A 21,282-nucleotide genomic window follows, 5' to 3' on the forward strand; every position below is an offset into this window, starting at 1 on the left:
AGTTGGAAGCTAGAAATCGAAGGGGGAACCTTCGTATATTTGGGATACCGGAAGGCTCAGAGGAAGCCTTCGGCTCCTGTGTTTCCTTCATGGAGTCATGGTTCTCGCAGAAGCACTGTTCGAAGAAGGACAGCTCCGGTCGTACCGCCAGCTTATGGACGATTATGACCTGCCTCCAGGCCAGTTCTTGCTCCACCGCCAACTTCTCAGCCACTACCGACCATACTCCGACCTCACATCGGGGGAACCCCCCACACACCCAGTACTCCACTCAATACTACGAATGGGATCGGGTCGCCATCTCACCACATGGTTGTACAAATCGATTAGGGAACTGACACCCCCACTATTAGGATCCCTACGTGCCCTCTGGGAGGAGGAAGCAGGACGACCATTCCATGATAGCGAGTGGGAAAGAGCGATAGAATTCCCCCAAAAAGTATCCAGGAATGCCCGGTTTAAGAACATACAGTTTCACATCCTACATAGGGCCTACCTAACGCCAGCGCGCCTTCAACGCTTCTACCCCAACACGACCTTCCTCTGCCCTCATTGTCAAGCGGGGGACGCAGCCTTTTCCCACATGTTCTGGACCTGCCCGGGCATTCAGACCTACTGGTCATCTATCCACTCGACGCTCAGAGATCTCACCGGGCTGACCCACTTGACTACCTGGGAGGGTTGCGCGCTGGGCATACTCGGACGGAGGAAACGACACACAATACCAATGCGCTTTGTTTTCCTAGCCCACCTGTTGGCCAAACGCTGTATAGCCATGCATTGGCGGGCCCCATCGGGACCTCCACTAGCGGCATGGGTGGGGGCGGTTCTTAAATGGGCGGCAGCCGAGGAGGATGCAATCCGCAAGGAAGAAGTCAAAGGTATCCGCAAGGTCCCAATCTCTTTAGAATGGGCGCTTCTACTGCACCAATTCAGACAATCCCAGACCCCGGAGGTCCCGGGCACGGACCTACATACCCCCGACACCGTACAGCCTCACACTCCACGACTTCCCGCGCCACTCCTAGACCCACCGGGTCCGTCCTCGCCCGTCTGCCACACTCCACGGCCCCCCACGTCGGCCCGCGCACCCGCTTCCTCCCAGGTGAATAGTAGCTGCACTAGCGAGTAGGCAATAACGGACCCACAGTACACGCCTGGCCTAAACACTAAAAACCCCATGGCACATCCCAGTTTAGATTTCCCCCAGTTTTTCTTACTGGCAAAGACCTGCTACAACACAGACCGCATCCACACTGAATAAGATGTAAAACGTACTCTATGTATTGATGACGGTCTACTCTGCTACCTATGTATCACAGTCCTCTTTACGAAACATGATGTTTGTACGCTTAAATTACCAAATGCCAATAAAAAGAATTATTAAAAAAATAAAATGGAGTCATGGTTCTCGCAAGCAACCAACCTCACTTTTCATCACCCGCTCGAATTCGACAGGGCGCACAGAATTCCCAGTAGGATCACGTCGAGCCAAAAAGGCCCCAGGCCCATCGGCTGTAAACCCCTGAGGTATCAGCATGTGGAGCAAATTTTATCCTTTGTGCGCAAAAACAACCACATTCTGTGGAAATCAAGCAAGATCTTCATCTCGCTGGATGACAGTAAGGAGACGGTTGACGTGAGGAAGGCCTTTCTTGCTCTATGCCCGAGGCTACGGTCGCTAGTCCACCAATTTGGATTCATAGGTCCAGCAAGGTTTTGTGTGTTTATTCACGTTACTTCTCAGTTCTTCACCGATCCGCAAATGCTCAGACGGCTCCTAGACGGCCCAGACGTTCTCCATATGGACACGACGACGCTGGTCTCCGCAGCTGCTCCTAAATGAGTATCCTTTTCTTTATGCAGGTCTCTGATAACATATGCCGACAGAGTTTTCTATCCTCCAGCTCTATCCTCCAGTTGGCGGCTGTCTGCGTTGGATCCCGCATAATTGCAATGTACATTGCTCGGTTGCTAAGTTGCTCTGTTGCAAAATAGGTCCTTAATAGTGATCTAGTCCTACATAAGACGATGTTGTGGGGAGGGGGGAGTCCTGCCTCTATGTCTTTGTTGCCAGGTTCACCTACAAATCTGTTATGACAAATTATTGACACAGCCTTTCAAGGTGGCTGTGCTCACTCCGTACCCCACCTGAAATGTGTTACTCTCGAAGATGAGGTATACAGGGTTGTGGTAAAGGGGAATGTGGTAATCTGTAGCAAAGATGATTGTAGTAAGTAAAACAGACTATTTCAAGAATGTCACGATTCGCTGTACCTATACCACATGTGAGCTTCAGTATGATGGTTTATGTATACACTGCTTCCGGCAACCAATGTTCTACGCTGTTTCAATTGTTGATCCAGTTTCCAAATAACACTATGGTGACTGTTCAAGGCCATGGGAGGGACACTGTTTTTTCCTTGTCACCATGCCTAATACTTTCTTTCGGGGTGGGATGGGTGGGTTGGGGGGGGTTTGGATTTTATTTTATTTTGTCTTTTGTCTATGTCTTTATTATTTAATGCATACCAGGATCAGGATGCATGCATTGTCGAAGATGTTCTCTATTGCTCCACAATTAATGCTGTCTTTATCCCTATTGATGCTCTGCCTTTGCAGGTTCAGGTATTGTTATCTACCTCATACAAACACTGCGGTACTTTGGTCAGGATCGGTCGCGGTTCCTATGAGTACTCTGCCTATCCGAATGGATACGATCTTCCATTAATTCTCTATGTCACTACCCATAATTGACACATCGCTCGGCATAGTGAAGGTGGACAACCTGAAAATACTTTCACTGAATGTTAAAGGTCTTAATCAACCTGTTAAACGTCAGAAAGTCCTAGATTACCTACGCAGGCAAAAGGGGGATATTGCCCTTTTGCAAGAGTCTAAAATCGATGCTAAACAATTTAATACACTTAGGAACAAATTCTATGTCGAAGTGGCAGGTTCGGAGGCAATAGGCAAGAAAAATGGTGTTTTAACATGAATAGCGAAAAAATCCAATGTTGACTTGCTCTCCACCATAGCTGACACTAAGGGGAGGTGGGTCACAACCAAGTTGCTCAAAGATGATACTGAATTCTATGTTACGAATGTTTATGCTCCTAACACATGTGATTTAAGTTTTTAGTCAGACCTCACTAAACAAATTGAGACCAACCCTGACTCAGCTATACACATTCTCGCAGGAGATTTCAATCTACCCTTCGACCCAACTCTTGATAGGGATTCCCGATGCACCTTCCGTGGCAATAAGTCTCACAAGGCCTTCACTAACCTCTGTACCCGATTTAACTTAGTAGACTCATGGCGGTTGCAAAACCCTGATGGGAGAGACTACACATTTTACTCATCTCCACACGATTCGTTCTCCTGTATCGACTACTTATTTATCATGAAGAATGGCATCCCCAGAATAGAGGAGACAACAATAGAGCCAAGGGTTATATCTGACCATTCGTGTATATCCCTGTCCATTTCCAATGTGAAATCGTCTACCCGTCAATCAATTTGGCGGCTCAATGAGGAGGTACTCGAAAAGGAGCAGCATCGGTCTGCCATTGAATCTGCCATTAAAGATTACCTGGAACATAACGTTAGGGGGGACACCACTGATCTGATCCATTGGGAAGCACTTAAAAGTACTGTTAGAGGGGTCATTATCAAAATTAGGTCAGCCGTGAACAAGAATCATAACAAGGCCCTAGAAAATCTAGAAAGAGAAATATCTGCCCTAGAGAATAGACATCTGCTTGATAGGAAAAAAAAGACATTGAACAAGCTGGCCAACAAGAAATATGAATACAACAAAATAATAAGTGAAAGAGCAGGGGTTTGGCTGAATAGGAGGAAACAATTTAAGCTATGTGAATCAAATAAGGCTGGAAAGAGTCTGGCTGCTTATCTCAAATTTAAGGTGCAGAAAAACACGATAAATTCCATTCAAGACCAATCGGGGGTGCCCCACTCAGATCCTGTCAAGATCGCAGATGTATTTAAAGATTTTTATGAGCGTCTCTATGCAAAGAACACAGAAGTGGAGGAAACCAAAATTCAGGACTACTTAGGGGAATGCGAGCTACCGTCTCTCTCCCTTGCCGATCAAACCGATCTTAATAACCCAATCACGATCCAGGAGATTGAAAAGGCTATCAAATCTTTAAAAGTGGTAAGGCCCCTGGACCGGAATGGGTTCACTGCTAGATTCTATAGGTGCTTCTCTTCTCTCCTATCACATCTACTACTAAACCTGTTTCAGGAAATCAATAGTACAGGGGAGGTGAGAGGTACACTATCTGAGGCTATCATTGCCGTCCTTCCCAAAGAAGGGAAAGAACCAATACTCCCTAAGAACTATAGGCCTATCTCTCTTATTAACCTTGATTGTAAGCTCTTAGCCATGATCCTAGCCAACCGCCTCCAGAAAGTTCTGCCCAAACTAATCCACCCCTCCCAAGCAGGTTTCTTGAAGTATAGGTTATCCAGTGACAACACCAGGACATTAGCACATGTACTCGAAAAGGCGAAGCTTCTAACCACCCCCACTGTAGCGTTTACGCTCAATGCCGAAAAGGCATTTGACAAAGTAGACTGGACTTACCTGGAGGCAGTACTAAATAAATTTAACCTAGGACCGTCCTTCACAAAGATGGTGATGTCCCTTTATTCCTGCCCCTCTGCCAGAGTTAGAGCGGAAGGCTCGTTCTCCTCATCATTCCGATTACAACAAGGAACCAGACAGGGGTGCCCCCTCTCCCCTTCATTATTCCTACTGGCGATCGAACCATTCCTCCACCATTTGCGGATTAGTAAGGGCATTTCGGGAATTCCATTTAAAGACTGTACAATAAAGCTAACCGCATATGCTGACGACGTCCTGGTTGTCTCGGAAAAGGCGGAGGAGGCTATACCGGCCCTCTTGTCCACTATTGACGAGTTCTCGAAGGTATCAGGGTATAAGCTAAATAAGGATAAAACGGAGGTTAAATTGTTAAATAATCAGGGAAATAAGGATGTACCGGGGGACTTTGGTCTAACTTGGCAAACGGACTGCTTCAAGTACCTGGGGTTGGACTTTCATAAGGACCTAATTACAACAATACGCATCAACGAAAATCTAACCTTAAAGAAAATATCAAAACTATTAGATGGTTGGTCTCCTAAGTACCTCTCATGGTGGGGCAGGGCCGAAACCCTGAAAATGATGGTAACTCCATTGGTGAATTACCTGGAGAGTATGTTGCCGATGACCTTTTCGGATGACTTTTTAGCCAGGGTAGACAAGCTCTTTGGTACATTCCTGTGGCAGAGGAAGAAACCCAGGATATCAATGAAGAAGTTACAGCTATCTAAAGAAAAAGGCGGCCTGGGTCTCCCCTACTTCAGAAATTATCAAACTGCGTTCCTTTGTAAACAAGGCGCACAATGGCTGATTGAGGACTCGGCCTACACCCCGTTGTGGCTGGATGTTGAGAAATCCCTCATTGATAAGGTTCCCTTTACTGCATTACTTACTATGGATCTCTCCCATCTTCCTCATTCAAAATACATTTTACTAAACACAAGGCGTGCCTCCTAAGACTCGATCAAGCCCACAAAACAGGCTTAAAAATCAAAAACACTACCTTGGTAGCCTTGCGGCGTAATCCCTCCTTTCAGATTGAAGGAAAACCCCTCCAATGGGAATATTGGTCCAAGAAGTGGGTCAATTTGGTGAGCGACCTGTATGAAGGGATACACCCTTTACCGTTCTCCTCGCTCCAGGCCATGCATAATCTGGCGCCGATAGACTTTTATGACTTTTGAAGCTAAAAGTCCTTTTATCTACACGTTCTCTTAAACCCTGTGATCCATGGTTTAAGACCCATATAACACGTATCATGGCGGCTGGTCATTTTGTCTCGACATACAAGCTTATCCTCCCTCTACCTAGGAAAGCTCACAGGCGAAATGAGATTCGATGGGAGTCGGAACCCAACTCTACGGGATTAACGTTTGATTGGGACATGATTCACACCACTGCTTTCTCGAAGAAAGTCTCTCCAATACTATTCCAAACCAAATACATGTTATTAAACAGAACGTACTGGACGCCAGATAAGCTTTTTAAACTCCAACTGAGAGATAGCCCTAAGTGTTGGAACTGTGACTCAGCTGTAGGAGATTTGGCCCATATGCTTTTTAACTGTCCCTCTCTGGGGAACATTTTTTGATTGCATAGAGCATATTTTCAGTATCAAACCTGCGAGGGAATTCGTGTATATCCTATTGGGTGTCCTGGACCCAAACCTAGTTAACGCACATGACCGCCAATTGCTTGATTTATTGCTTACCCTGGCCTGTAAAGTAGTTTTATGTAAATGGAAGAGCGCTTCTGAGGAGTCCTTTAGGATATGGCAAGAATGGTTATCCTTTCTAAGAGGAGCTGACAACCCTGCTCTACATTCCTCCCCATGGCGCGCTTCCCATAAGAAGCTTTGGCAATCTCTTGATGCCTCATCTTTTTCATTTGATCCTCCATGATGTGTTATAGTCATGTGTAATAATTAGTAGCAAAGTGGAGGTTATTTGTCGTATACTTTATAGTGTAAGGTGAGGGGGAGCAAGGGTGGAACCATCATCCCTAAAGGGATCTATTTTCAATGAAGTTCACGGAAATGTACACAAATTAGAGTTTTAAATCCAGGGCTCTGGACAAGGCATTGTATATGCAGCATTGTATGTGTAGCAGTGGTTTTCAATTCGCATTTCATAGTCGGATCTCATGGTATGTGTTTTATGTAACTCACGGAATAGTGTATTATCCTGCCTTTATTTGTTATTATTTGTGATGATTTGTTATGATTGATTTATGTATTATGACAATGTATCTAATTCATTTAATGTATTTCTTTCTTTTTTCCGTTTTTTCTTCTTTTTCAATAAAAACGATTTGAATTCAAAAAAATTACACGTCTATCCCCTAAATTCTCACAGGGTCAAGAGCCAAGGTGTTTGGCATACATTTTTTAAATGCAAATCTTAAGGGAAGGAATTTTGTTTTTTACCAGTTAGTATTCCATTATATAAGAAAGGTAGGGTGGTGAAAAACTCTTGCATAGAAAAACCTCATGTCTGGAACGTTCTGACCTCACAAATGAGAACTATCTGGAAATATGATATTGTTTGAAGGGATCATTTCTTACCGACTATTTGATTTGGATATCAATACATGGTTCTGCTAGTGACATGTTAAAGATTGAATAATGCACAGAGAGATGGTTGGTTTATTCTCTTGAAACATCTTTTCATTCACTAAACTTCCATGCTTCTTGAAACCTTGTTCTAAGATCTGCCTTTACTATGAGCATATTCAAATTTGCAGTCTTCAACGAAAAGTTTCTACCACTGACCTCTGCCTTGTCACTTCAAAAATCAAATGTACAGACACATTAACCTCAGTCTAAGATGCACCACGTAACAGATGCACTTTCATGTCACATCAACGCTCCAATATGCAGCCTGGATTGTGTTATTAAGCAGTGTCAGAACTCTACATAAATATGTTGATGTAAACTCCATGCTGCATTTCTACAAAGACATAAAGATGTCATGAGTTATTTTAGCATATGCAATTGTCTATATATTGAACATTTGTAACAGCCCCTTGTCAATACTGTTTTTATAGTTCAGTACAATTAGTTTAGGGCTGGCACACATTTTGCGTGCCAAAGAAAATGAAAGGTGGAGTTGGTTATGCAGGGAGATAGTCCTAGCACCAAGATAAAACATGCATGTGAGAGTTGAGATTTCTTCCTTTTATCATACTTACGGGGTCAGCCAAAATCACAACTTGTACTGTTGCTTTCCCAGGAGTATCGAGACTAACCAGGGGAGTCAAAATCGTGTGGTTCTTTCTTTTGATCTCTGCCTCGATGGTTGGTAACTTAAAAAGAAAATAAGAGTGAAGAATAAGGTAATAAAATCAGTGTCTGTGTTACCCAGGAACACTGGTACAGAAACAAGCTTAAAAGAAACGGATATCTGGTATTCTTAAAGTTCTGAACTACAACTCTGTTGCAAATATAGATATTTTAAATGAGACCGTGCATGAGAGTTTTTGGGAATTCTGGGCAGTGCCAATGTTAGAATGATTTGAAATATACCTGCTTTTTTTGTCCGTGACATAGCTCCCATTTGGAGTTGAAAAACTAGTCACATTTTACATTGCCGTATTATGACTTTGCCACAGATAATCGACTTCAAACACCGTCTAAAATGTTTGATGTCTGGACATTGTAATTTAAGAACACCCTTGCAAACTCCATCTGGAAAAAGATTTTACCGCACCCGACGGTGGCACAGCATCTAAATCCAAATGTTTCTGAGAGTCAAGAAGTCAGGGAAGACCTACCTCATCCTTCGGGCAGGAGATGGCGATTCTTCCGAAAGCTGTTCCATGATCCACTGATGTACCGATGTCCTGTAGCTCTACTTTACACTGGGAACAAATCAAGACATAGGAGATCAAATTATTGGATTAAATAACCCTCCTAGTTTGGTGGCAAAGAAAGAAGGAGCATGGAGTGGGGACTCAAAGATTTGGCATTTTGGTTTGTCTTAACCAGATGCTGGATCTTCCATTCTGATGGTACGTACACATTGGAAGTCACGGGGGCAGGCACCAACTGCCTTAAAACTAACAGTCACAACTTGTAACTTGGTTGCACTTAATACTGAATAGTACAGATTCTCTACCCTTTGTTTTTTCAAAAACGGTCCATCTATACAGGTTTATGGAGTACTAAAGGTGAAGTGTGCTCAACCACCCAGTGATTCTGCTGTCCATGATGCACATCCACATAGGGTGAAAGTGACGAGTGTAAACTTTTGCTAACAACTCATGGAACTGACATAACAGGGTGAAGTGGGTAGTACATATTGGGTAATGGCAAAGCTCTTCCCAGGATTAACTAAGGAGGGGTGCGGAGCATTGTCCATTCTCTTTAGTCAAATGTTCCAATTTGCTATAAATGGGCTGAGCAGGTACATGTTGCTGCTTCCTACAAACTTCCAAGGAAACCACTGAGGCAGGTTTGTCTCATAAATCACAAGAACTATTTCAGTGAACAGGGAATGCATTTTACTTTGTGTGTTTCAGACTGCAGGTAGTGGGTTTAAGCAGAGGGAGCTGGTTACTATCAATTAAGGCAATCCACAGTCGCTTGTAAGCACGTGGGACCAAAGGATGGAATCAGCGAAAAAGAAACTTACACAGTGCTGTGTGCTGATGCATTGTAGGCTAAGCCGCCTCTCAAACTCTCACACAGATCAACCCATGCTGAACAGCTAAAAACTACAACTTTGACTATTAAGTTTAATTCCTTGCAACCCGTTCCTTTTCTTTAAATTAGCACAGGACTGTTGTGTCTCCCGAGAAACAGCATGGGGACAGACCTATGTGTACCTCTTTTGCTCTTCAGCGCTTATACTGTCTCCTTTTGTCACCAAACTCAGCCACGTTCCCTGCCTCTCTCCTGTGTAAGAGAGCAGGTCCTCACCAAAACTCCAATCGATTTTCAGGGATTTCAGAGACCTACTCTTCTCCTCCAGACTTCCGTGTTCTTCACCTTGCTCCACCCTCAGATCCTCTCTCAGAATTTACTTCTGGCTGTCAAAATCATCCCGCCATAAAAGGTTCCACTGATCAATGCCATTGTTGCATGAGGAAGAGATTACAGCAATAGCAGATATACGGCCATTCGGATTAAGTTCGCAAAATATACAAAATAACTATATATCTTTCCAACTTCATTCACTGCGCATTGGTCCAAACCATGCAAAATGCAAGGCCCTCTGTGAGATTCAGAGCACCTTCTATAATCATGTTACTCTTTTGGGAATGGGATTTCAGAAATATTCTTCTTCTCTTCCGTTACATCTTTTTCCCCGAAATCACTGCTGTTCATTCCCCCCTGGTGGCTGGAAAAGCTCAGGGTGCGCTCTTTTATGTCAAAGAAAAGATCTTTTGAATTTCTTAAAAAATTGTGAAGAAATAATGAGACTGTTACAAGTTCAGAAAGAAGTAAGAGATCTGACATTTCACAGTGCAATATCACCAGCAGACTCAAGCGAACATGGTTTTAATCCTATCACAACCCATTCCTTTTTTTCTTTACCATGCCAAGATCCTTTTATATGTAACAGATATAAAAGACTATGAAAGAATGATTACATGCCATATCATAACTAACCTGATTATCAGCGTATCCAAGTAAAGCCCTTTTCTTCTCTTTATCGTGATCATATACTTTCATTCCCAAAATACCGGACCAGTAGTTCAGGGACTTCTGCAGCTCTGACACTGCTAAGGTTACTTTTTGCACTGGATCTGGAAAATTTACAATGAGGAGTTTGTAGATATTAATGGCAGGAGTTTTGATGGCAAGCACAGTACTATGTTCTTTTCAGCGCCTACACTTTACACTTCTATTCTGTGGAAGATCCTGGGTTTAAGGTGTCAATTGGTTATAAGTGCACCATTTAGATTATGATACAAAACTCTCAATTTAGTGTGCAGGATGGGAGGATACAGGTGGGTGAAGAAGCGAAACACCAAAATCAGTAAGATTAATAGGAAGAAAAGATTAAATCAAACAAGCGGGGCATAAGCAGATAAAAAATGGCATTGGTACCAATAAGAAACATTACAATTCATACTTATGCCCATTTTGTACTACAGGTGTACATGAGCATACCAGTTATCAAGTAGCACTTTTGCTAGAGCCTATAACCACCATGTTGTGTTAAACTAGGAGGGTCACAAACCAAGAGCCTCATAAGCCGACAGACAATGAACACCAGGGGCAAAAATGTGCCAAGATTTTAGGTTCCATTAAACATGACCATTATATAGTGCCAGAAACATGCATATCAAATTCTTGTGAGGGAATTATCTACTGATACAGTGCCAGAGGATATACTTTCACATTGGTTCCTAAAATACAGCCAAACCGAAGCAAGAAGAATAGAGTCATTTTGTTTTGCCACAAAATATGCCACCCAATTCCACAACAGAATACGTCCATCAAATATTGTCTAAGGAAAAGCGATTCGAGTATGCTTATAAGGTGGCAGTATAATTGACTCCACAATGAGAGCCCTAAGAGAACACCCATCAAGCAGAGCAAAAGAATAGCACCAACACACCTGTCAGGCTGCCCGAGAGGAGACAGCATGGTGCTAGCACAACTTGTCTGGAAACCAAATGAAAGCACATACAGATAGACAAGGTGCTCTTTCTTCTCTGGCCCCAGCAACAGAGGTGGGAGTAGAGGATCTCTCTTCTCACTGGTCTGGTCCACACACTGCTGGTACTCGTTGACAGCTAGGTGCCCTAAATGAAAGTGTTTCAAATATTCCTACAAAGCTTCTGCCCTAAACCTTCCACCAGCTGCCAGGCATAGCTTTTCAGGGGCAGGCTGAAGTCTAGTGGTACTGCGACCAAACTAAGCCACTGATAAATCATTTAGCAGCAGTTTAGGACATATAATCCAGACGTTTCCTTGCCTACTCCCCTGCCACTGGCATCCATATCTTACCAGACTTTTGCTGCTCCTTGTTTTCCAGTAAGAATTTATACCCTCCTGGTGCCAAGGTTTCAATGATGCCGCCGGGGGTTTCGGTGAGTGCCCAGCCTAATTTCCTGGCATTGCTGATCGCCTGGCTGGACTGAATCGTTAGACCCTGACAAAAAAAATTAACATGTATTTTACTTTTTAAAGAAAATCAGTACTCTGGCAGAGGTCAGGATGACAGCACTACCAATAGACCCCCGAGGCTGCTCTGTGCATGGAACAACAGTCCAGCACCGTGCAAGACCAGAGCAAAAATGGAACAGATTTAGATACATTTTATTAAACTAACTGACAAGAAAATGCACACATCGACCTACTCATTAGTACTGAGAGAGTCTGCTAATGTCTTTTATGGACAGCGTAAAAGGATCTGGAAATGGAATAGAGAACTGATTTATCATTATGTATGTGTTGATGTTACATACCATAAATGTATATGTTTTTTGGTTATTTCTGTGCTGCCCATTAATGAGGGGATAAGCCCTGGTTGAGCATTCCCCAGTTTTGACAGATACATGAATTAAGGCACAGAGAGAAACAATGAAATGGTTGGGTTAAACAGTTTAAGGAAGTTGCATCAGAAATTAGATCTCCTACAGTTTGCTTACTCGGCCTCAAATACACAGCAGGCAATAAACAGTAAGTAGGTATTTTACTTAAAAATGCACTGGCAAAGAGGTCATATGGCCTTTTGCCAAATCCCCCACTGCAGATAAACATGGCACTGACAGCAAAACCTGAAAGAAAAATAAAAGATCTTTCATGGCATGCTCAATCCTGATGTTTCGCTTCTATAACCGACTATAAACAAGGAACTGGAGAAACCCGCAGGGTGCACAACACAAGGACGATGGAATTATTCGTCACCGAGCTTGAATATCTGTGTTTTCCAGTGTGACTTCCATCAGCTTCCACTGCCCCACTGATATAACATTCCTTTTCGAGCTGCTTTAAGCAAACGAGGAACTTTAAACGCAGCGACATCATTCCGACTCAATGTAATAAACTAGCAGTCCCAATAAGTAACTGGGAGCCACATCTGCAAAAAAAGATTTACAATAATCATGGAATATATGTATCCATGATTTTTAAATGCAAACAGTGATAATAGCTAATGCTATATATTTAGCAAGTGGTAGATGCTACACCTAGAAAAGTGGGAGGAAGTTAAATGAAGTGTATATTTATAAAGTGCTCGATTGCCCGAGGGCGTTCTGGCGCTGGCACTGCATGCAGCCATGACAGAAGAGTCAGGCTAGGTTACCGGAAGAGCCATGTTTTCACAGCTGTTCTGAAGGAGGGGAGATCTGAGCTTTCTTTCAGAAAGGAAGAGAGCTCCATAGTGTGGCCGACAGGTTATGAAGCTTCTGCCGCCCTAGGAGGCTCACTTGAACTCGGGAGCGACCATATACTTGGCTTTGGAGGATCGAAGCGCTCTGGGAGGGGCGTACCAAGGAAACTTTCATTTGAGGTATTCAGGGCCCAAGTTATGCAAGGCTTGAAGGCAATACAGAGGGCCTTGAATTCGATGCGCTTCCTTATGGGCAACCAGTGCAGCTTAACTCAGGCCTGGGATGCCGACTGGTGTCTAGGAGTCCCCAACCGCAGGCGTGCTGCTGCATTCTGCCGAATCTGCAGTATTTGGAGGGGTCTTTGCTGCATGTTCAGAAAAAGAGCAATGCAGTAATCCAATTCAGAAAAGACAACTGCGGTCATTATAGTTTTCTGGAGGTCGGGGCAATGAAAGGACATACTTTCCCAATAATTTTCAAGGTGAAGAAAGATGACGAAGTCACGGCATTGATCCGATATGATCTGATTGACTGAAATTCCAGTTTGCCTGGTCAGCCAGGTTGTTTGATCCCAGGTTTATCACGGATATAACTGTGTCTCAGTTCCCTTTTCTGACAAATTAAGGACCACGCAGAAACAACCGGAATATTCACACACTTGGATTCATCTTATTTATAGGTTGTTGTTGGGCACTGCCCGAGCATTTAAAAAAAAAAAACTTTCGAGTTTTTACTTTCTTTTGTCCATATGGTATACATACTAGGCTTACATGCCGTATTACAATATACATTTTCTTCCTGTAAAATCTCCATACAAGGAGCAGCATGTCCATCAGTATGCTTATTCGGAGAACTGTAAACATATATTACCAAACGAGGAGAAACAAAGGATTTTTCCCATATCCTAACTTCCATCTGCTAAGTCACAGAGCATGTATATTTCAGCTATTACCCATAAACACCCCCCACCTCCCTTTCCTATATCCCAACCCCCTCCCCGGACTCTGACTGTATTACACAAAATCCTAGCTGCACATCCCTCTCTCACCATGCTTCTTTAAGTATATATTAGCTTATCGCACCATTTCGTCCTGACCTGTCCACAAATGACTGCATGGGAACTCCGTGCTATTGTTGTGTATGTGGAGAGTCGGGAATATCATCAGGATTAGTACTTTATGGGCTTCTACCATTGTGTCCCATTCCAGAGAAATTGAGGTTTTTCCTTAGGCCGCGGGCCTCCTCCCTACGCAGTGCCATGCTTTCAGCCCCTGCCCACCTGGTCAGTTCACTATGCCATATGCGCACTGTGGGGGCTTTGATTGATTTCCAGCGCATCGTGATAGATCTCTTTGCAATATGAGCGGCAAGTCCAGAAAACGTAACTGAACCTTGTAGGCCTTTTTGCGCCTGCGGATGCCTAATAGGCTCTCCAGTGCCGCACCTCCTATCGAGAGATGGGTAGCTTTCTCTATCAAGCTCGTAACCCCTTCCCAGAAGTCACCAAGGTTTGGGCACGCCCATAGCATATGAAGCAGGTCTGCTGCTGGGAATTTGCATCTAGGGCATTGATGGACAGTGGCCGGGTACATTCTCTGTAATCTATATGGGGTCAAGTAAGCTCTATGCAAAATCATACATTGAATAAAGTTAAACTTGGCGTTACAAGGTATTTTCCCTGAGTATTCCAACATATCTGACCATTCCTTGTCTGTGAACTCTCACCCCATATCCATTTCCCATTGCGCTCGAAGCGTGTGTAGGGGAGCTCTGGCATGTGTACGGGCGCTAATGTACAACCACTTAATAAGAGGACTACCATGTCCCATATAATAGAGAGACCTAATTAACCCATTCACTTGGGGCTCTTCCCACTGTGGAGCCCATTGTTTTTTAGGTCGAGCCTAGAGCAGCGCATGCGCTGCTGCTAGACTTTTAGCAAGGGGCTTTTCAAAGTGCTATACTGTGGCCTTAAGCTTGAGTGCATGTGCGCAGGCACGCGCTTACGAGCAGAGGCGCCATATGGCTTTCCTCTCTCGTCGTGGTCATCAGCTTTCAAGATACAGAGAGCTTTCTTTCACATTCCTGAAGTTGATAGCTTCCTTGTTGCAGTTTGTTACTACAACTGTCCACAAGGTGGTGGTGTTCCCACATTGTATATGGAAGCTACTTAATATAGACAACATAGAAGTTAATACGGCATAGTGTTGCTTCCTGGCCAGTATTGTATCGCACGGTTGGTGTTTGTATGTCACGACCGTTTAAACAAACAAGCATTGGCATAGCCAATAGGTCTCGCTTTTGGGACCTTATAAGTATTTAGTTATGCAACTGTTGTATGGCTAAACACTTATAAGGTCCCAAAGGCGAGACCTATTGGCTATGCCAATGGTTGTTGATATAATGCAACAGAGCGGCATGTGTCATGTACAATGTGCTAGGCACCCCCGTTTCTCTTCTAAATGCGTTGTGGTCCATCAGTGTCCCACCATCGAATAATGCCCCAATAGTCTTCACCCCCGCATCCAACCAGGGTCCGAGTGCCTGCAGCGTCAATCTGCCACTCTGCAGTGGTATACCCACTAGCAGGATATTATCTGCATAAAGCCCGCTGGTGGAGGTGTATTTCAGGGCCTTTTTCCAGCAATGCAATGCAGTGTGTAGTAGAGGTGGTAATGCCGGTGGAGGTTTAATGTGCGGTAAGAGTAAAGTGTGGAGCATTCCTTGTTCGATGTGTCTATTAGTGTAATCTATTTCCTGCAAATTGCATCCTGCCGTCCAGTAGGATAACCACTGTAGCTGGCATGCATAATAATATGCTTTAAAGTCAGGCGCTCCTAGGCCGCCCCCCCACGTGTCTATCTGGAGTTTCTTAAGACTTATTCTGTGGCGACCAACACCCCAAATGAGATTTAATAAAATAGTATCCAGTGTGTTAAAAATGGTCCATGGTACCACCAAAGGTAGGTTCGTAAAATAATATAAAAGGCGAGGGAGCACCAACATTTTAGATAATGCCACGTGTCCAATAACTGATAAGGGAAGCGTGACCCAAAAAGCCACCTGTGATCAGACACTCCATACAGCCTTGTTGAGGTTACCATCTAACATGTTCGCTTGCGAGCAGTAGATATTAATGCCCAGATATTTAAAGGTGTGTGGGGCCATCGGTAATGTGAATCTCCCAAATTGAAAAGTGTACGGGTGCATACAATCGTGGAAAAAGAAAGTTTTTGACTTGGATTCATTAATGGCTAAACCTGATATTTATTCAAAGTCAGCAAAAATACGAGGAATTTGGCCCAGTCCCTCCAATATATCCGACACATATAGTATTAGGTCGTCAGCATATGCCGACACCAGGTGTGTTGCAGTGCCTATAGGTATACCGCATTGTATAGCCCCCAATCGCAGACGGAGTGCCAGCGGCTCCAGTGCCAGGACAAATAATATTGGAGACAGGGGACATCCCTGTCGTGTGCCCCTTTTTATGTAATATTCGTTAGAAATTAGTTTCCCAGATCGAACTCTTGCAGTTGGAGTGGCATATAACAGCCTTATCCATTTAAGATATTCAGGGGGTAAACTGAATCGTGCGATAGATTTGAACATATAGTGCCACGATAGTGTGTCAAATGCCTGTCTAATGTCTAATGATATGCAGTCAGCTTGGTGGTGTCGTGTAAAATCCGTTGACATAATCTGGTGTAATCTACGTATATTCAGTGATGTGCTCATGGCTGGTATAAATACACATTGATCAATGTGGATCAATTTATTGAGATATGGCTGGATTGCCAAAATCTTACTTAGAATTTTGTATTCTGTAGATAATAATGACAGAGGTCGATAACCCGACATATCCGATAAATCCCTGCCTGGTTTGGGTAATGATACTACCAACGTTTGAATAGTGGTGCAAGGAAGATGTCCTATTTCAAGTGACTTAAGATATATCTCTTCCAATTGTGGGATTAATATTTCTGAATATGTATCGAAAAATTATTTTGGTAGTCCGTCTAGTCCCGGTATTTTATTGCGTGCGAGCCCACCTATTGCTGTTTTGATTTCTGCCCTCGTGATGGGTCCCATCAGGTCGTCCTGCATACCATTTGGGGCTTGTGGGTATAGTAAATTTGTAAGGAACTCGTCATGTAGGATCCTTCTAGCACCGGCAGCGCACTATAGAGCCCTTCGTAGTATGCACTAAATAGTTCATTAATGTCGTACTGCGTGTACGCGGTGCCTCCCCTAGGGAGACTAATATGCCCAATGACGGTGATCGGTGGGTCATTCTGAATTAATTTCGCTAATAGTTTGCCCGATTTATCCGCGTCAGTGTCTCATTTGAGTGTAGGAACAATAATCAATCAGTCTAAGGGTTTCAAGCATCATTGCATGTTGAATGCGCGCTTCCTGTAGTGATGTATGCTTCGTGGGGTCATGCACTGCCTCTTGCTCAAGCTTTGGCATTTTGTTCTCGGTGTCTTTTAGGTTCTTATGTGTCTCAATGACCCCACTGTAGTACAAATCGCCGTTCCCCGTACAACTGACTTCAATGCGTCCCATTTAACCAGAATTGTGGAGGCGGTGTTTGTTTTCTGTGAAATAATTTGGGAGTGCTGTTGAGAGTGTACTTCGAAACACTGTGTCTTCCAGTAGTTGGGGCCATAACCGCCACGTAGGGACAGGGGTGGGTACTCTACCCCATGTGAAGACAGTCTCCAGGGGATTATGATCAGAGAATATCTTTGCTAGATAAGTAGTGTCTATAATTTGATCTGCTATGGAATTGGAGCACATGATTCTATCTATTCTGGTATGTAGGTGATTTACCGGGGAGAGGAAGGAGTACTCCCTATGAGATGGATTCCCAATCCTCCATATGTCAGTCAGAGACCATCCCTCTACCCAAATACTTAAGGCTTCCGCCTGTTTACTGGCCATCGCGCCTCTCAGGGGTGTGCGATCGATCTAGGGTGATGTCCAAAACTGCATTACAATCACCCCCCACTAGCCATGGGTAGGCTTCCCACCCCGCTAATATCCCGTTCAGACCTGTGAAATATTTGTGCTGATCAAAATTTGGAGCGTAAACATTTCCCAGGACGATCGGTATTCCATCCAGCGTGCCTTGCAAGAAAATATATCTGCCCTGTGTGTCTATTCTTTTGTCTAGTATAACAAATGGGACTCCCACTCTTACCCAAATCATCACACCTCGGTCAAACGCGGAGTAGTTTGTAGAGATTATTTGTCCCCTCCATTTTTTCCACATTTTTGTAGCTTCAGCCTTCGTCAGGTGTGATTCCTGGAGGAAGAACACGTATGCCCCCCGGCGCAGTAAATGTGCATATACTCTATGCTGTTTGTGAATGGAACCCAGCCCCCGAACGTTCCACGTTATGAATTTATATTTGTTTAGAGTGTGCATTTGCATTCAATCGTGATTTATCTATTCAAAATAGAGGACCGTGCTGTCTTGCTGTATATATCAATGGCGTTGAGTCAGAGCCCTTGAACCCCGGAACTAAACCCAATACCAGGTCTCGCCTACAAACTAAACCAGGCCAGACCAAACGTAACATACATAAAACTGAGGCATAATAAACTGCAGCAGTCGCAAAGTGGGGACCTGTAGCCATAGCCATCATGTAAAGGGTCATACTAATAGGAGCTCCTCTGAGCCGAAGCAGATTATGTATAACAGTACATTTGACATATATACGTATAAAGAACCAGAGCAAAAGGATACATGAGTTCTAGGGTAAACGTGCGGTTAACGCCCTCATCCACAGCGTTTTCCAGCGTTATAGAGAATATACAAAGATTACGACCCCATTAGGTCATCTGCCGTTTGAGGAGTCACGGTAGGAAAGAATGTTAGATTAGTGTCTGAGTCCGATCGCACCGTACTGTGTTCTGAGGATTCGGAGTCTCGGCGGGAGGAGTTGTCCCTGAAAGTGTTAGCAGCCACTAGGGCCGCCTCCTTGCTTTTCTGGACCTGCTTCTTTCTGGGTCCTGGTAACAGCGCCGCACCTATGAGTCCGGTCACTCGTCGTGAGCGTCATCTACTCATACTCTCAGAACTGTGTGGCGGTTTCAGAAGAGACTGACCAGAGAGCTGCTTGGGGTCCATGACCTCCAGCCACTCCTCTACATCCTCCGGACTTTCGAAGAAGTATGTCTTTTGATCGTATATTATCTTCAGACGTGCAGGGAAAAACAACGCATATATGAGGTTCATGCTTCACAGCTTCCGCTTTACCACCTGGAATGAGGGTCTTCGTCACTGCACCATTAACGTATAGTCAGGATACAGTGATATCTGACAATTCTCAAATTGGATCTGTGGTTTTTCCCGTGCTTTTTGGAGTAGCACATTCCGGTCTCTGTAGTTGAGAATTTTTACTATCATGGGTCTCATAGGAGCACCCACCCTCTGCTTTCCTGTGGGAATGCGGTGCACTCTTTCAATGCAGAAGAAGTCTGAGAGGCCCTCAGGGGCCACATGTGTGCGGAACCATTGTTCCATATATGTTGTCGACTCCGTCCCTTTGCTTTGTTCCGGGAGACCAATGACGTGAATGTTATTAAGTCTTGCTCTGCCTTCTGAGTCTTCAACCCTGTCCATCAATCCGGTGACCTGCTTTTGGAGAGCCTGAAGCTGCTTCGTGTTCTCTTTCTGTTGTGGTACTAAATCATCCAGCACAGAGGTGTGATCCTTCACCTTGGTGGCCAGTTTGGCATGATCTGCCTTAAGCAGGGTAAGGCCGGTGGTAAGAGCACCTATATGCTGCTCTATTGCTTTCCTAGACTCACAGACCTCTTTAAGGATCAAATCCAACATATCCTGGGACCCCGTAACGTCTGTGGGCGGAACTGTGTTGGTTGATTGCATGCTCATGGCGGGATCCCATCCTCCGTGCTCTGTGAGCTATTGGTGTCTGCCTCCTGCATTTTCCCTTTCAGGTGGCCCATCGCCTCACGTGCGTGTCTCGGACCACTCGTCCCAGCTCTGGCGCATGTTGATGAATAATAGCCGATTGGTCCACTATTAGGGAGGATAACCTTTGCACAAGCCCCCTTGCGTTACTGAGAACAGCCAAGTACAGGGAGGAGGTAGAGACAAACTGCCCCACAGTCCCAGAACCGTGTGGACGGCGTGGCGCCTCCAGGCACCCACACAGCCACTGGAGTATATCAGCTAGGTGGGGTAATAAAATCAGGGCTGTTGTAGATGTGGAGCCCTGCGGCGACTGTGGTCTCAGAGGAGCACCCACCCTCGGCTTTCCTGTGGGAATGCGGTGCACTCTTTTAATGCAGAAGAAGTCTGAGAGGCCCTCAGGGGCCACATGTGTGCGGAACCATTGTTCCATATATGTTGTCGACTCCGTCCCTTTGCTTTGTTCCGGGAGACCAATGACGTGAATGTTATTACATCTTGCTCTGCCTTCTGAGTCTTCAACCCGCGTCGCCGGTGAGACGGGGGAAGGAAGGCCCCACTACCGCCATCCGTCTCCGCCGTGCCAGCCTCACCCACCCACCACCGGCAATGGGCCGGGGGAGGGAGGAGAAACGCACCACAAGCCCCCCGCCCCTAAGGACTGGGGCGACACTCACCCGTTATAGGTGCCCAGCTGAGTTCCACAGCCCAGGGCAGACTCCCCTCTGTTATTAGGCGTCTTCCGGCGCTGCAGCTCCGGTCCTGTCCGGGATCCGTCACGAGGCACTTTGCAGATGGTCGGCGTCCAAGCACTATGACTTCGCCATCACTCTACTTCACACCAGGCCTCCATAACCAGGTCTACAGCATCACCGACCTGGGCACTCTCCCGCTTCTCGGCAGCCGTCCGCGCCACCTGGCCGGCCTTGCTGTTTGTCTGCGCCGTCGCACGGCACTTCCTCTGCCAGATTCCACCAATGAGGCCGCAACCTTAATGTCATTAATCGCTGGGAATCGGCGCGGTCTCGGCACCCAAATATATGTTGCTCGTCGCTTTCAGAGCCCCCGCACACCTGGCATGGCCTAACGGGGTTTCAGATCCTCGATAGCCCAGGATAATTTTGCTCGGGCTCCGGAGCTCATTCAGCTCGTGTCCGCCATGATCAGCGGCTAGCCACGCCCCGGGTACTGCCCCAGCATAATGTTTAATAATCTTGTGATGGAGTAATTTCAGATGTTTGGGCTGATTTGAAGAATACTCGATTATCAAATCTAGCTTCCAGTTATAGATTGGTTTTCGACATTAAATATTTTTACCAGTACTGCCTCATCCACTAGATCTCAATCCACATACTTTGTTGAGAACACTCATCGGTAAATGCACGGCAATCACCAAAGCAACTACAACCCCAAACAG

At 44.9% G+C, this 21,282-nt stretch overlaps 1 protein-coding gene across 1 annotated transcript in view; it reads right to left on the bottom strand.

Annotated features, from left to right (window-relative positions):
• GLOD4 (glyoxalase domain containing 4) overlaps nucleotides 1–21,282 on the bottom strand; it is a 166,892-nt gene that overhangs the window by 38,078 nt on the left and 107,532 nt on the right. The window contains exons 4-7 of the mRNA XM_085649356.1: nucleotides 11,592–11,736; nucleotides 10,245–10,381; nucleotides 8,405–8,491; nucleotides 7,823–7,936 (exon numbers count right to left, since the gene is read on the bottom strand). Coding sequence (XP_085505482.1) covers nucleotides 7,823–7,936; nucleotides 8,405–8,491; nucleotides 10,245–10,381; nucleotides 11,592–11,736 — 483 coding nt within the window. The remainder of the gene's footprint in view (nucleotides 1–7,822; nucleotides 7,937–8,404; nucleotides 8,492–10,244; nucleotides 10,382–11,591; nucleotides 11,737–21,282) is intronic.

The sequence above is a fragment of the Triturus cristatus genome, chromosome 3_2, assembly GCF_964204655.1.
Source record: "Triturus cristatus chromosome 3_2, aTriCri1.1, whole genome shotgun sequence".
NCBI classification, from domain to species: domain Eukaryota; kingdom Metazoa; phylum Chordata; class Amphibia; order Caudata; family Salamandridae; genus Triturus; species Triturus cristatus.